This window comes from Erpetoichthys calabaricus, chromosome 3 (assembly GCF_900747795.2).
Source record: "Erpetoichthys calabaricus chromosome 3, fErpCal1.3, whole genome shotgun sequence".
NCBI lineage: Eukaryota > Metazoa > Chordata > Cladistia > Polypteriformes > Polypteridae > Erpetoichthys > Erpetoichthys calabaricus.
In genome coordinates, this window is record NC_041396.2 from 256,441,196 (window position 1) to 256,458,984 (window position 17,789).

A 17,789-nucleotide genomic window follows, 5' to 3' on the forward strand; every position below is an offset into this window, starting at 1 on the left:
TGTAATGTATGTATATGTGACGTGATTCTCACTTAATCATGAATATAAGATACAAGCCATTTTCTACATTTTGTAATACAATTTGGATTGACAGGGGTTTTCAGGGTCTTTTTTTTTTTTTTTTTTTTTTTAACCTAATACAGTAACAGGATACAATGAATTTATAGGTGTGTTAATTCATAATAAAAAATGCAGGTGATATTTACATTAGGAAAATGTTTTGAAAGAGACTTGCGTAATTTTTTTATTGAGGTAGAATAACTTTTTTTTTTTTTAACCTCTGGGTAAATATGTACATATCTCACTGTTAAAATGAAATATTTATTCATAGCAAACTTTTATAGTGATAGCCAAAGCTGGTTGGAGTTAGATCATTGTTGAATAGAATAAGTGACAGTGATTGGATTAATTAAGATTTTTTACTTTTTTTCAGGTTGGTTCTTTGGTTTCAGGTTCTTCTGGGCCTGCATCTCTCTCCTTGACTAATGCAGATGTGCCGCTACTTAACTACCAGCCGGCTATCTATCCTCCAGCTGCAGTGAACATCCCAGGCATCACACAGCAAAGTGTGTCTCTGCAGGCTGGCACCACTCAGTTGTGCAGTCAGACCGAGCCCTTTCAGCAAACTCTGATTGTTTGCCCACCTGCATTTCAAGGTAAGAGTTTTTTGTGACTGAATTGGCTCATTGCATTGTTCTCTACCATTAAGCAGGTGCTTATACTTGCTGCAGTTATATGTTTCAATTTTTCATGGTTTTTTTTACTTAAATTTGAATTCATCCACATTCTTAATTTTCTTTTGAGTACAAGGCTTCAGTTAGCTAAGGTCTCTATAGACTGTACTAGCCACAAGGCAGTAACCAGTATAGAATAGGGTGCCATCCCATTACTCAACATATACATGTTCATTCATATAAACATGCAAGGGAATGCTTCTTACAAAAATGGTAATTTTATTCTTTGTTACCTACCCCAAATTATTTGTAGTAATGGCAGAGAAAAATGTTTAATCTCATGTTTTTGTAGAGAATAGAGATAACAAAGTTCTTGACACAGTAGGTCTGAATGGCAATCAATGATGAATACACAACAAACAAAATCAAAATGTTCATGGAAAAAACATCTCAATTTACTCTGCTATTTAATCCATATATCAGGTATCCAGTCATATGTTTTTCAAAGTCCCAAACAAATGTATCATTGCCAAAATATCCATATTACTAACCGAGAATGGTAAACCGGATGGACGCAGGGACATCCGGCCATGGGCCGTGGACGCAAAAGACGTACTGCGCAGGCGCCCCCACAAAACCCCCCTTCCAAGCAACGGAAACCGGATGCAAAGCAATGTAAAATAAGAAATGAGGCGCCCATAGCACACAGAAAAAAGGAGTCAGACGCCGGCGCCGCACACAGCGCCGCACGAAGCCCATGGCACATGAAACGGAACACACACAAAGAAAAGAATTGAGACCCACGACACACAAACACCTCCTCCACTAACAGAGATAAAATAAAGTGAGGCAACGCCCCCTAGCACACAAAAAAAAAAAGAAGTCCGACGTGAGCGCCACACAAACCCATTGGACATGAAACGGGACAGACTATGGACATAGCACACGAAACATACACAAAAAGGAGGATTCGGACCCACGACCCCACTAACATAAATAAGAAATGAGACACAAAGCCCCATTACTGAACGAACCGTCCGTATTAAACATACGTCATCTGAACACATTCAAATTATGCAGCATAGGTCGATCTCATTACACTGATGCACTATTAACCGTTCAACCACAGAAAAGGCTCCATATTAACAGTGAGTGCGATCCTCCTTATTACTTATCCATATTTCTAACGCTGAAGAACAAACAAGTCATGAATTCATGATCACGGGTACAAAACGATACGGCTCGAGTGACAGGATCAAACACACGAACCTGCATGAAAAAAAACAATACATGTCGGTCGACTAACCGACATACAAAAACGGGCAAGGCTCAATACAAACAATGAACGCCGTAAACTGCAATGGGCTTCTCACACAGCACAGGCAAATCGATTACAGCTCCAGAATAGCACGTCCCAAATCCTGCACATACAACGACGCGCCTCTCAAACAGCACAGACAAAACATACACGTCAAGGACATCAACGACAGACACCTGCTAAACGATTGCACCAGTTAGCTGACAACGCGTTCAGTAATGAGTCCACTATTCATGAAAATTCATTGGGGTTAATGAATGTCATTTGCAATCGTTGTCATTCACTTAACTTCCCTGAAGAAACAACTGGCATTACAAGTAATGAATTTACACGTTATTGTCAAAAGGGTCAAATTTGACTGCCTCCTTTACATTCATATCCTGCATATCTACAGAAGCTTCTAACTAACGAAGTACCTGAAAGTAAAAACTTTATGAACTGCATTAGATCCTACAATAGTTCATTTGCTTTTGCATCTAATGGCATCCAGTCACTTACTCAACACCATTGATAAACTTCTACAAACGTTGATGAATAATAATATTCCCTTTGGAGGAAAGGTACTTTTATTAGGAGGAGATTTTACACAGTGCTTAGCTATTGTTCCACATGTCATGCGCTCGGCTATTCTTCAGTCCACCTTAAAATACGCAGACAATTGGCATTGCTTTCAAAAGAGTTACAGAGATATTTGGAACAGCAATCTCATTACACCAAATACCCCTTTTAACACAACGAACTATATTATGTCCAAAAAATATTAATGTTGATCACATTAATAACCAGATCATTTCATTACTTCCTGGAGAGGCACGGCTCTTTCTAAGCTCTGACAAAGTTGACTCTGATGACAACAATGACCATCTTAATTTCCCCTTAGAATATTTGAACACTATTAACCCAGCCGGATTACCACAACACAATCTTAGCCTTAAAAACGGAACAATAATCATGCTATTAAGAAACCTTAACACTAAACAGGGTTTATATGATGGTACACGTTTAGTCGTCAACACCATGCCACACAATGTTATTGAAGCAAAACTTCTTACAGAATCACATGCTAACAATACTGTTCTAATTCCTAGAATTGACCTTACAAGTTCTGACCTGGAATTACCTTTTACACTTAAACGGCGACAGTTCCCCATTAAACCTGCCTTGACCATGACCATCAACAAATCACAAGGACAAACCATAGACAAAGTTAGCATCTACCTCTCTGACCCCGTTTTTGGACATGGACAACTTTATTTGCTTCCTATATGCGTCATCTACACCTTCACACTATGCTATATCTCATTCATACATCACGCTCTTTGTAATTTCACAACACCAGGGGTTGGCGAGTGAAGCGAGCAGGGGGTGGAGCCCCCTAGTTATATAGTAAAACGCTTATGGAAAATCCTTTTCTGAGTATGAGTATATATATTCTTTTCATAGACATTTTGAAATTCTTTTCTAATGTTTTATTATTGGTTCCTCTTTGAAGTCTATTGTGTTATCTTTGTTTAAATGTTGGTAGTACTAGGGTGTTGTACCATGTTAGCCATTATGGATGTAGTGAGAAGTCAAGCAAAATGACACCTTTTATTGGCTAACTAAAAAGATTACAATATGCAAGTTTTGTAATCTTTTTAGTTAACTAATAAATGGTGTCATTTTGCTTGACTTCTCACTACATTTAGAATTTGGGGAAATGTATGACAAAACAGTATAAGAACTCTACAGTCTAGCTGAAGATTTTCTGCATTCAAGCATGTGGTCTAGTGCCTGAAGTGCTTACCTTTAAGTAACAAGGTAGCCACTCCAAACCCCATCTATAATTAATTGTGTGAGCTTGAGCAGATCATTTAACTTTACCATGCCCTAGTTATACATTTAAAAAAAGCAATCTTTTTCTGGCAACTTTCTGGATTAAAACAATACTGTCTTAATAAAACTGAATCAAACCACAGATTCAGAATCTAAAGAAATACTGCAATATGCATACTAGTATTTAAGCACATCTTAGACCATGCAATCTTACAAGTGCAACAGACCAATTATCGAATTTTTTCAAACATCAACATTTGCTGGCAAGGCAGACATGCTTCTGCATGATCTTAGCTCTGCTTAAATACTAGTATGTATATTGCAATTTTTCTTCAGATTTTAAATCTGTGGTTTGATACAGTGTTGTTAGGACAGTATTGTTTTAATCCAGAAAGTCACCAGCAAAGTGTTGCATTTTTACAGTAAAGCCATTCTTATTGTGGACATAGAAACATGGGTATTATCAAACTGTTTCTCCCAGTCATATTTTAATGTTCATTGTTTATACATCAGTGTAATTAGTATCTGACATGGTACCTTTTTTCATTAACAGCTGGCCTTCAAGCCAGTGCTAAGCATTCCGGATTCCCTGTGCGAATGGACAATGCAGTTCCCATTGTGCCTCCTGGCCAGTCAGCTCAGTCATTGCAGATCCAGCCTGGAGTACTCACACAGGTACAGACTACTGCTCTTCTACAGACTACATAGACAAACACATGCCTTTCTAGTATTATTTCTTTTCTTTTAATGCTTTATTAATTAAAAATGAAATCCAACAGGGTGCTGGTGGGAGATCCAAGTTACCTGAATTTTACTTATTGAAGAGAAAGCTGTAAGAAAGTAATTTGTTTCTCAGTACGTTTTTTTTTTTTTTTTTTTTTTAAATATCCTTGCCTATGTGACATGCACAGTTAACAAGGAAATCAAGAGCTTTGCTTCAAAGTTTAATTTAAGTTATATGGATTTATAGACTAATCAAGTCCAGTTTTTAGAATTCTTAATGTTTAGTTGTCTATGACTTTCTTCTTTTGCATCTTTCAGTTTTCTGATGTGTGCCCTTTACTTGCATTACCTAGTTTTGGGCTAAGAATTTTCCTTAGGAACCCTGAAAGCATTACTTTGTTTTCTGAGTGATACAGCTATTCTGCATTAGGCAGTTTGTCCCTCACTTTAGCCTGAAGTTTGAGGAGGGGGAGAAAAAAAATCAGATGTAATAATCATTATATAATAAACTTTTGTGAGTGGCATAAACGTATGAGCCTTATTGAAGTCTCTTGCACTTTCTAGTGAATATTGCATTTATTTTCTTTCCTTTTGGTGATTGAGATGCTTGGAATGTCAGAAAGATTATCCCAGAGAAAGCAGGAGTGACAATCCTAATTAAAAAAACTGCCTTCTAAGGTAGTTATAAGAAGATGAAAGGGAGCTGTTGCATTGAAAAGTAATAACGCTCTGTTGACATGCTTTGAAGTATAATGATTAAATGAAAAGTACTTGCTTTTTTTCTTATTACCCGTTTCCCAAAATGACATACTTAGAGCAGAATTAAACTAGGTTCTGTTCAGATGTTTGTTTGGCATCAATATGGACTTTCCTTTAATAATATATAGTATTTGCAATAATCATAAAAGTTGTAATAAAACTGGCCATATTATATATATATTTCTTTTCTGGTTTATCCAGCTTCCTGTTCAAAAGCAATCCTGCCCACACACAGCCAACACGGCATTTCTCAATTGATATTCGTCCTCTTCCAAACCCTTCCCCATGCTGCCTGCAGCTCCTCTTCAAAACCGGACCCATCCACACGCAGCCGACACTGCATTTCTCGATTCCTATTCCTGCTCTTCCAAACCCTTCTCCACGCTGCCTGAGGCCTCCCATACACCCCCACACCGCTTTTCTCAATTTCTATTCCTCCTTCGGACTACCGCGTTCCACGTTCCTCTCTCATGACCCCATTGGTGTCACGTCACTGCCCTATATCTAGCCTGACCATGTGACCTTTCACTTCAGCCATGTGTGCGCCTGGGAGTCTTCCGTAGCCTGCTACAGAAAGGTACTCTGTCGACCATTGGCATTGGTTTCGCTCCTTGCTATTGGTTTCGCTCCTTCGTATTTTTGTTATACTGCGACGGTTGTTTCCTAAGCCTTTGTTATAAAATGAACGACAGTATCTTCTCTGTCGACGGGTTTTTGTACAACGTCATCTCTATTCCGGGATCCGGCAACTGCCTGTTCCTATCAGTGGGTTATTTCTTGACACAAACGGTTGACGAAGGCAATGCACTCACTATGACATAGGGCAGTAGATTTCGTTGCATCACATTGAGACAGATTTGGAGACGTTCTTCCTGTTGTTCTTTCCAACGCAAGTCGAGTTATCACAACAAGTCAGGAGTACTATCAATACATGGCAATGTCTGGAGTTTATGGTGGTGAAGCTGAAATTCAAGCTCTTTCCGAGATTCTCCATGCTACCATTGTCATTTACTTCAAACACGACCCCAACATCCCGCCTTGCATTTACAATTTTCGAAATGCTCTCTTCATTTACCTTCTGTACTCGGTATAACTGGACAATGGCCATTATGAAGCCCTCCTACCGATTCCAATCATGTCTCCACAGCAGCATATAATGTCTGATAACACCAACACATCAGTCCTCAGTCATTCTTCTCTTCCACAAAACACTACAATTTCGTCTACTGCTACAACCTTCCTCTGCGACATTTGTAGTAAACCTTTCTCAACTAAACCCAGCCTTGGCAAACACAAGAAAATTCACTGCAATGACAAATTGTTTCAGTCTCACACTTGCACAAAACATTTCACAACGCAGAACTATCTTGACAAACACACAAAAATTCACTCCGCTGAAAAATTACCTGACTCCCACTCCAGTAACACATTCTTCCAGTGCGATTCCTGCAACAAAACTTTTCAAACGTGAACCTCACTTGCTAAACACAAGAAAAGGCATTCTTCCCAACAACTATATGAGTGCCAGAAATGCAATAAGAAGTTCACTACACAGGATTGTCTGACTAAACACAACAAAACTAATTCACAGCTCTTGCAATGCGACATCTGCAAAGCAACGTTTCCAAACCACCGCAGTCTCAGCAGACATACACACAATCCTCTTCCCGTTACCACAGGTGGTACTTCACCTAATTCCTGTCTTCCCATCCAAGAGTACAACATTGGGACTCCAGTCCAGCAGTGCAAACACTGTCATGCACTATACTGGCCTGCTGAGCGTAATACATCCAACAAGTACTCGAGGTGCTGCCACAACGGTAAAGTAGCTTTACCACCTTTGCGGGAGCCACCTGTGTCTTTACAACAGCTTCTTACACATCAGACATCAGAAGGTAAAAATTATTGTGAACACATTCGAGAATACAACACTCTTCTAGCATTTGCTTCCATGGGTGCACAGATAACTCCACCTCCTGGCCACGGACCATACTGTTTTAAAATACACGGGTAAATTTATCACCAAATCTCTCCACTATATGCTAACATTTCTACCTCTCCAGGATATGGACAGTTGTATGGTTTTGACACAGCACAAGCTACTGAAGTACGCTTACAAAATAAAGCGAACTCTGCATGCAGTGAAAATTTACTTCTCCAGCTAGATTCCATGCTCAGAACCATCAACCCCTTCGCTAAATAATTCAAACACATGCATGAAATCGCTCAGTCCAATCCAACAGCATCTGTACGAATGGTTTTCAAGAAAAACCGTAGCCAGGATTTACGACGATACAATGCCCCAACATGTCACACCGAAGTTGCAGTGATTTTCGTCGGAGAAGATGGCGAACCACCTGCCGAAAGGAACATTTGCATCTATCCCATAGGCAACTCCTGTAAACAGATTTCCATGCTTAGTATGAATTGCGATCCTATGGTTTACCCACTTTTGTTCCCTTACGGAGACATTGGCTGGCACAAAGATTACAACATGTTCTCGATAAAAGAACCGCCAAGCGAATAAGGCTTACTCAATGCCAATTTTACACGTACAGATTAGCAGTAAGGAATACATTTAGTATTTTGCACTCCAGCGGCAAACTATTCCAACAGTACGTCGTAGATGCGTATGTTAAAACAGAGGGCACGCGTCTCAACTATCTCAGATTACATCAACAAGATCTGCACGTGGAACGATACAAAGGACTGTCAGACGCACTGCAAGCAAACGCTGAAAATAACGTATGCATAGGTAAAATGATCATATTACCATCCGCATTTTCAGGAAGTCCAAGATACATGCAACAAAACTATCTGGATGCCATGGCCATAGTATGTAAATTCGGAAAGCCTGATTTATTTATCACTTTCACATGTAATCCTGCTTGGCCGTAAATTCTACATGCACTGTCGGATACCCAAAGACCAGAGCACAGTCCTGATATTGTAGTACGAGTCTTTTGGATTAAGCTCAAGAAGTACCGTATTTTTTGCACCTTAAGACGCACCTGACCATTAGACGCACCTAGGTTTAGAGGAGGAAAACAAGAAAAAAAAATATTCTGAACCAAATGGTGCACTAATATGTTTAATAAAATATAGCAGAATAATATTTCAACCATGTAAATTCAACAGCGGTATTAAGAAACATCACTGTCATTAACAAATAAGGAGAGACTTTAAGGTTCAAGCACTCTTCTAGTTTTATGGAAACCCCAAGAACTCCTCATCACTAGTGTCAGAATTTATTAAGCTCAGTTGCTCACAATCACTTTGCAGCATCACGTACCTATCATCACACGACATAACCTGTCCAAAGCCACCAGGGGACAAAGCATGTTTGGACCAGTGCTCCCTGAAGTTATATCGCCAGTCTAGTCCCATCTATATTTGTAATGCCACAAAGCCCTTCATCTCGTGTTTTGTTGTGGGTTTCCAGTTTGAAAAATGAGAATGCGGTGCAAGCACAGCCCTCGATTCAAAAAATTGCTCTGCATACCTGTTTGTCTCATCTGACAGTAGCTGAAAGGCAGCTTCAGGAAAGAACAGCCTGAAGTAGTCCAGCGGCTGGTAATCTATCGAGTCCAGAGTCCAACTCAGTGATAATGAGCAAAACATATGCGCTGAGTATTTTGTTTTCTGCACTCGCTTCGCTCCCTCATGAGATGTAGATGCTATCTTGCCTTTGTTTATATTTGTTTAGATTTCGCAACTCACGCACACGCAAGGATTAGATGCCGAGTCAATGAGTCTAACATTCCTCCAAGCACAGAGGGAATGCCTGTAACGTAACAGTGAGTTTTGTCGCCCTCTACCCCTGGATGTCGACTTTTGTCAGGTATTACACATCATGGTCTGTGATGCAATATTCGCTCCATAAGACGCACAGACATTTCCAACCTTCTTTTGGGGGAAAAAAGTGCGTCTTATGGTGCGAAAAATACGGTATTTATTTCTCCTTGATTTCTGAATTCCTTTCTCACCGTTTTCCGTTCCTATTCTTACACCGCCGTATGCTACAACAACAACAACATTTATTTATATAGCACATTTTCATACAAAAAGTAGCTCAAAGTGCTTTACATAATGAAGAAAAGAAAAATAAAAGACAAAATAAGAAATTAAAATAAGGCAACATTAGTTAACATAGAAAAGGAGTAAGGTCCGATGGCCAGGGTGGACAGAAAAAACAAAAAAAAAAAACTCCAGAAAGCTGGAGAAAAAAATAAAATCTGTAGGGGTTCCAGGCCACGAGACCGCCCAGTCCCCTCTGGGCATTCTACCTAATTTAAATGAAATAGTCCTACGGCAGGCATCGGCTAGTTTAATCTATCTTGCTAATTCATAAGGTTCTCAAGGTGCAGATTTTTTCAGTAGCATAATACAAACTGCCCTTGCAAACCTGATTAGAATTAACTGCATTTGAAAATAAATGGATGATCTGAATTCCTACCACTGTTAAAGATTAAAAATATAAATCAAACCAAACTGAGAATTTGTAGTCAAAGTAATTCTAGTGTACAGCTAAACCAGAAACTTGTATGCAGTTATGAACAGAAGTCATAAGGTTTAAGATTTTATGTAGTGTAGTTTGTTAACTGTGATAACAGGTAAATTCAATTCTAGTGTAAAATATCTATATTAAGATTTATTTATTTTTAATTTGTGCTGTTCCCCTTGACTCCCAGCATGCCCCTGCAGGAGCTGATGGATTTGTTCACTCCTGACTGATGCCTTTCTCAGATACTGCAATACAAGTTGAAAGGGAATTGGCCATTATAGTTATCACTGCCGGTTTAATAGATTTTCCAAGTTTACCCAGGTTTGTGGATGCCCATCAAGTCTTTTTGTACTGTTTTCTGTGGTCTTGGGCACCCTTAAGAGTGAGACATTATTTTCTTATCATCTGCCATCACCCCTAGCCATGTTTTCGTTGGCCTCCATTTTGGTGCACCTCTTCACCCAATCATCATCTGCCTTTTCCTCCAAATACTCAAACCACCTTAGTTTGTTTCTCCTCAGCACAGCACTTTTTTTGTTAACTCAGCATTCATCTTTCTTTCCCTATATGGCACTCCACATGTTCACCTGATCATTCTAATTTCTGTACTTTCCTGCTTTACTTCATTTTCAACTACAGTATGTTTGCCTTTGTCTCACTCTAATAGCTTTCATTGATTTTTTTCCCTTCAGTGCCAGGCAGACTCTTTTAGAGATCAGAATAATTCTTTAATAATAATTCCTTGCATTTATGTAGCGCTTTTTCTCACTACTCAAAGCGCTCAGCAATTGCAAGTTAAGGGCCTTGCTCAAGGGCCCAACAGAGCAGAGTCCCTTTTGGCATTTACGGGATTCGAACCGGCAACCTTCCGATTGCCAGTGCAGATCTCTAGCCTCAGAGCCACCACTCCGCCCTGGAGGGAATGGGGAACAATAAGGATGAAGCTGGAATTGAAAAAAGTATAAAAGTCTTCCTATAATTTTAGCATAGCAACAATCACTGTTATGTAAAAAAAAAAAATACATTTCTCAACATAAATTTTAAAGATATAAGAATAAGAGTTAAAATGTCATAGAAAAACCTAATGCCAACTGAAGCATGATTGCTTTTAAGACATTTTTAAAATATGCATTGTATACTTGATTTAAAATAATGACTTGCCTAAAAAAGTTTTTTCTTCAAAATTAAATCAAAAATACAGCTTGACTGATAGTAATCAGAGCCTGTGTACAATATTGTGCAATTTTACACCGTCTCCAACACTTCATAGTTAAAAATATGACCACTCACGTTTTGACATCTATGGGTACATTGCTTTAAAAGGGTCATGTTGGATTTACTGCTACAGAAACACTATAGCCAAATAAGTTTAAATTACGAATAGAGGGGGTTATTTCACGGACTTGAATCCATATAATCAGTGAACAAGGTTAGAAAGATACTTTATTAATAATAGTTAATAAAATATTAATTTCAAAAGCTGTTGGAACTTTAATTGTACTCCAAATCAAAACCTAAACATTTTTGGGCTCTGTTTGAAAAGATAGTAGAATTACTACCTGGACACACATGAAGCAGATAATCTGTTCCAAATTAGGTCCAGTTAAATCAGTACTAACCTTACTTCCTCTTCCCCCCCAAAAAAACTGTGCTGAATCTAACTCAATATATAATTGTATCTGTCCATTTTGTGTCAATTTTTGTTCTAGGTATCACCAGCATACAGCATGTCTTTAATTGGTGTTTTCTCTTTTTTGTCCCATGCAGGGATCATTGTTTTTGTTTTGTATGTTTTTTTCCTACAGCATAGTCTCTTAACTGATGTGTAGAGCTAGTAGATGGAAGTAGAAGAACAGTGATGTTTGTTTTGTTAAGAAACCTTGAAGTTGGTCTGCTCACAATGGTTTACCTTTGCTTACATTTCAGTTGTGTACAAGTTAACTAAACTGTTTTGACTTTTTGACCAGTAATTCAAAAAAACGGTTACAACTGTTCTCAACAATAACCATTCAGCATTCCCTTGAATATTTCAATCATAAAATACTTTTTTTTTTGTTTTTTCCTTTAGTCAATAAACAATGTAAGAAAAACTATGCAAATGAAGAAATATCTAAAAGGTCCATAACACAAGCTATGGCTATTAAAGGAGAACTTAATAATCTTGAGAGAGGAAAGAAAAAAGACCACCAATTATCTTTGACTTCAAACTAAATTTAGTTACAAAAGTAAATTTAAGGAATATAACTCAAAACTTTCCATTGCAGCCTGGAAAGCTAACATATTTGCAAGTGTCAAAATGTCAAGTATCTGACCTTGATTAACAAATGATGGTGGGGATTTCTGGTTTACCATGTAGTTTTGAATTTACATGTTTTTTTTCGTAATACCTTAGCTAGTTGAAAATTTTGGAGTGGGGTACGACCTCATTCCTTTAAAGATAACTTCTTTCACACTTTATATAGTACTTGCTACATAATTTTTATTTAAAGACGGGCAACAGCACATTTTTTGACATCCTGTTCAAGGCATCTAATGTAGGTTTTTCAGCTCTTTGCCAAGTAACAATTTCCTTAATCTCCATCATTTAAATGCTTCTATAACCTGAATAACATAACCCTGTTCAGGTATCATATACTCTGGTTCATATACTTTATTTAAAACTTAAAAAATCTCTTGAACTTCTTTTCTAAGCTTTATACACAGTCCAGTTGCAAATCTTTGTTGCACTGTTGAAGAGACATCACTGGCAAGTTAGGCATTAAATGGTTCTTCTTGAGAAATCAAAGACCAAACACACAAACTAAATTAACCCCCAAACACCCCCCACCACTATGCAGCCTCATAACATTTCACTCGGCCTTTGTACAACACAAAGATCGGTTTCTTGAATGTCAGACTGCAAGTAATACCACAGTTGTCTTGCTTATGTAAATAGTTAAAATATTGCACTTGCATACTGGTAACAAAAATAAAACACTCCTTTTCCTCCTTGAGGTTTTTAAACAATTTATTTAAATTTAATAAATTTGTTTGTGCCTGGAGAATATATTTGTAAGATCACTAAGGCATATTCCATTTTTCTCATAAACATTTGACAGAAGTTAAAAGACACACATGGAAAACCTACTAAAAATTTGCTTTAATAGCTAGCCTGTTTTTAAGCCCTAAGGACATTATATTTTGACCAAGGACCAAAAAATAAAAGATTTCTATGTTGATCTGTTGCATTTAGCGCAGTGGTAGCGCTGCTGCTTTGCAGTAAGGAGACTGTGGAAGATTGTGGGTTCACTTCCCAGTTCCTCCCTGTGTGGATAGCGCTTTGAGTACTGAGAAAAGCGCTATATAAATGTAATGAATTATTATTATTATTATTATTTATCCTATTAAGTAGTTTTAATGTCAGCGGCTGATTCTTCCCATCTGTATCATCATGTGCCCTCTCCCCGACCTCAAGGGGGCAGGATCTGATGGCAGGTGCATCAAGGATTTGTGCATCTATTGATTTGGAGTCCCTTCTCTAGCCAATAAGCACTTCTTTTTAATTTTTTTTTTTGTCCTCCCATTTAACTGACTGTCAGCTACCTAAGGACACCCATGGAGGCTCTTTGTTATGTTTCACAGTAGAATCTTAAGGGGTTGTTGTGCAAGCCCCTCAGTTTGGTAGTATAGAGTGCAAGAACAATCACAATACTTTGTTATATACACAAAGCAAGTAAACTGCACCCTGTTGAGGTGAAAGGCCAGGCCATGATCCATTGAATGTTTCCATTGCAGGCTTCTTTACTGACTGAATATAGGACAGTGCTCTATTTAACAGAAAAAAAAATCCTTGTGAGCAAATCAATCCTCTCACATTACCTTTATTTAGTGAGATTAACTGTCTGTATAACGAGCTGTTTTAGTTACTACTTATCACATTACATGTATTGGTTTTCTCTCCAACCAGGTAAAGGATAAGAAACTTTGCTGGATCCCCACCAAGTCCCTAATGTTTTTATTTTTTCCTGTTTTTCTCCTTTTCTGGCTAATGTTTTTTCTTTATTTTGTTTACAAAGTTTTTACTTTATTCATGCCAGGTTCTTCTGATGCAACCATGTCTTACCGTTAAAGTTCCCTTTTTCAGCTGAATGTCCTTGCCCTCTTAAAACACTTTGGTTCTAATTTGTTATGTTCAGTGTCTTCTGTCATCACTGGCGTGTGTTTCGGAATTTGTGTTCTCTGATCTATCTTAAAAAGGATTTTTTTTTCTAAAGTTTTCATTTTTATTCTGGAATTATAGTCTTCACACATTTTAGTAAATTATAGGACTAGTTTATAGGACTAGTCTTGTAGTCATTCTCTTTTTTCATATGGTTAATATTCCTGTTTCTTTTTATTCTAACTTGCTATCATCATCCTGTAAATCAAAGAGATGATCTATTATAATCCGAAGAGCCTGAAGATCCTCAGCTCCAATCATAACAGTACTGAATCAGCCTTACATAGTTTTACCTGTGTGTGGTTTTCCTGGAGTCACAACGTCTACATTTCAGGTGTAGTGAACACAAAAATAATCAAAGGAGGTGTTTAGAAAGCATCCAGGTCTGTTAAGAACACATAAAGATGCATATTATGTGATGCTTGATTTCAAAATATTACCAAACCAGCAGATTTGATTGTAGTGAGCTTTTTATTACACAGCTGACATTGTTTTATGATGAATTGTGAACATGCGTTTCCTTTTGTTATTAAGATGGCCAAATCACAAATTTTAAAGAAAAACTACCTGCAACAATTGCTGTTTGTGACAAAATAACTACTTAACACAGCATGTATCCTTTCTTTAGCATTACCTAAAAAGCCATCATTTTAGATACAATCCTGAATACCAGAGTTCTCTAATTCAAGAGTCGGTCTCAAGAGTTAATTACAGATGTCACGCAAGTATCTTGTCAGTGCTGAGATACAGTGGCTCACGGCTACCAGATTTATAAATCTGCAATAAGAAAGTAAAACTCCTACTGTAAAGTGACTGCTCATGGTGTGTACAAATTTTATTGTAGTCTGAAGATGTCTTATTTATTATAAATGTGCACATCCCCTAGTAGCTTTGTACTAATTTTCTTTTGTCACTTTTATACATAATCAACAGCCATCCCTTTATGATTGTGTCCTTCAAAATGTATATTGAATTTGTACTGTCAGTTTTTAGTCAATATTAGCTTAAAAATGGTAGTGAAATGGTGTGTCAAGCTTAAACATCACAAGTTGGCGTCAGATAATCTGTTTCATGGTTTTTCAACTTTAGAAGGAAAGTTGTATTGTTAAACGCACTTCCTAGTAGCAGCTCATGACACTGTACACATCATATACATTACTATAACAACAATTTATTTCTTGTTTAGCCCAAAATTACTCTTATAGGCTTTAACATGCCCTGTTTTTTGGCAGCCCCTCAGTCTTGACTCTCTAAGAAGACAAGAAAAAACGACCAAAAAAAAATGAACCCTTGTAACTCTTTTATCAGAGATGACTTTTCCATAGGCAGGCAAGCAACTTGGCAGTAGAGCAGTTGCTCCAGGTACCACATGGGCGTACCAAGAAGAGAAAGGGCAGGGTTACTAACAGTTTATAAATATTGTTAGTCATTAGTACTAAAATATAACTAATAACAGAGCTACAGTATGCACAGCTAATGGGCAGCTCTAGTTGGGGTATGTTAAACTGAGATAGTGAGTCTTCAGCTTGGATATAAAAGCTGGGACTGAAGGGGCACCTCTTACAGTAGCAGGCAGACCCATTCCACGGCTTTGGGGCCCTATAGCTAAAAGCTCAACCTCCCGCTTTTATTTTATTAAACTTTGAAATCATAAGCAGGCTGGCCTCTTGAGATCTTAATGAGCACTCTGGTTTGCAAGTCATGATAAGTTCAGATAAGTAAGCCGGACCTTGGCCATTTAAGGCTTTATATGTTAAACGGAGGATTTTTAACATTTTGACCTAAAATTTACTGGGAGCCAGTGCAAGGACTTGATAACTGGAGTTATGTGTTTATACTCTCTTGTTCTTGTAATAATTCTTGTAGCAGCATTTTGAATGAACTGTTAGCTACTCCAGTGTATATTTATTTGTAGTTTGCATCTGAGTGCAACATCTTGGCTCTTTATTTTTTTCACCCTAGTTACTGTATGGTACCCAGAGCTAAATCATATTTAAATGAAGGGTTTTGGCTTAATTACTACTTGCGTGTTTTCTAATATATTCGCATTAATCTAATGCTTCAGGTTATTTTCCACGTTCCAGCCTTCATTTCTGGTTTGGTTATTGTTCTTTAGTCCTGAGAATAACTTGAGTCTGTCCTTGTGACATTTTGCCTTTCAATCAGACATTTTCCCCCACATAGTTAGTTATTATTTTATATTTTTGAAGCTTGTCCAAGTTTGTTATATTCGTTAAAGGCTGATAAGGCTGATTTCATTGACTCATTTTCACGGTGTTTATCCTGATGAGCATCATAACAGCAATGCAATGGTTTGGCTGGGATGACTAGGCAATCCTGTCTTCAGCAGCTTCTTGCAAAACCTACTTACAAATTTCCGTGCATGTGGATGATATGAATTGAGTATTACACAAACTATACAAAAATGCCTTCTTTCAAATTTGAAAATGATTGTTTTTCTTATTCTATATTTTGTAATCTTTTAACTTGTACTGAAAGGATAATAAATGATCCATATTTTAAGTCAAATGGTCCTCCAAACTTGCTTGCAACTAACTTTTCACTTGATGTGTTAATCTAGTAAAACCCTTCTTTCTTTTTGATTATAAAGACTTCTAATATGGCTGTGTATTTCAGACAAACATGATAAAAGAAATGCTTTGTTCTTTGTGGATAAAATGCCAAAATTAAATATGGCATCCATATTGTACATCATTTTTTTTTTGTGGTCTAGCAAAAATTAAACCCAGTTGAAAATCTTTATGAAGTATTTTATAGAAACTGATTGTACATGCCAAACCTTTTAAGATTCAGTTTCATCATGTATTTAATCATCTACTATAACCATTTGTGAGCAAAGAGGATATCTCACTAGCCATACATATGCCAGTGTTTTTGGGTTTTTTATTAAGTTGATTTTGTTTTGTTTCCCCCCCATGTCTATAACCTCTTTTTGCGGTGGACTCTTCCTCTCCTCCCACTTCACTTTCCATGCTCCCCTACAAATAGTATTCTTCGGTTTTTGATCTTGGCAGTAAAGTGGAACTAATCCATCACCCTCCTTTACAGGGCACCTGTACTCCTCTGATGGTGGCCACCCTGCATCCACATGTTGCCACCGTTACGCCACAGTACGCGGTCCCCCTGGCACTGAATTGCACTCCTGGTAGGCCAGCCCTGCTAGAGCAGACTGCCACCGTGCTGGTAAAAAGAATCCTACATTTTTGCTGTAATTAAACTAACAGCTCTAATTCTTTAAAATATACTTTATTTATAGATATATGTATAAATTACACATATTTCCACATATGTATTGACATTTATTTAACTCGGCATGGAAGCATGTGCTGATTGTTGCGCCTTTATGTATGCTAAAGCCTGCAGTGGTTAATCTCTGCCCCACTATTCCCTGTCTTTCCTCCACAACCTGTTTTTGCAAACATGAATTTGTTAGTACAGTTTAATCTATTATTTAAGGTTTTTAAATAGCAGTTTTAAGTTCTAAACATTTCCTGGTGAAAAGCATTCAAAAATCTTTGCACAAAATACAATTTAAATTTAATGATAAAATACTGTTTGTTACCAATTGTCTTTGAGGATATCGTGTTTCAGTCTAAAACCACTAATTCCCATTTAATCAAATGGGACTTTTAAACAAGCTACCAAAAGAGTACAACAGTTTGGCAGAGGCCTTCACTAAAATATATGCAAGAAGTGAGTATTCTAACACAGGATGCTCTGATGTAAACATGAACAATTTTGACTTTTGAGTGCCAGTTCCAGGAGCTGTGTGCTGCA

The 17,789-nt window shown here is 37.5% G+C and overlaps 1 protein-coding gene across 1 annotated transcript in view; it reads left to right on the plus strand.

Annotated features, from left to right (window-relative positions):
- Positions 1-17,789, plus strand: part of LOC114648826 (homeodomain-interacting protein kinase 1-like) — an 81,269-nt gene that overhangs the window by 31,342 nt on the left and 32,138 nt on the right. The window contains 3 exon segments of the mRNA XM_028798094.2: positions 434-656; positions 4,361-4,482; positions 17,061-17,195. Coding sequence (XP_028653927.2) covers positions 434-656; positions 4,361-4,482; positions 17,061-17,195 — 480 coding nt within the window.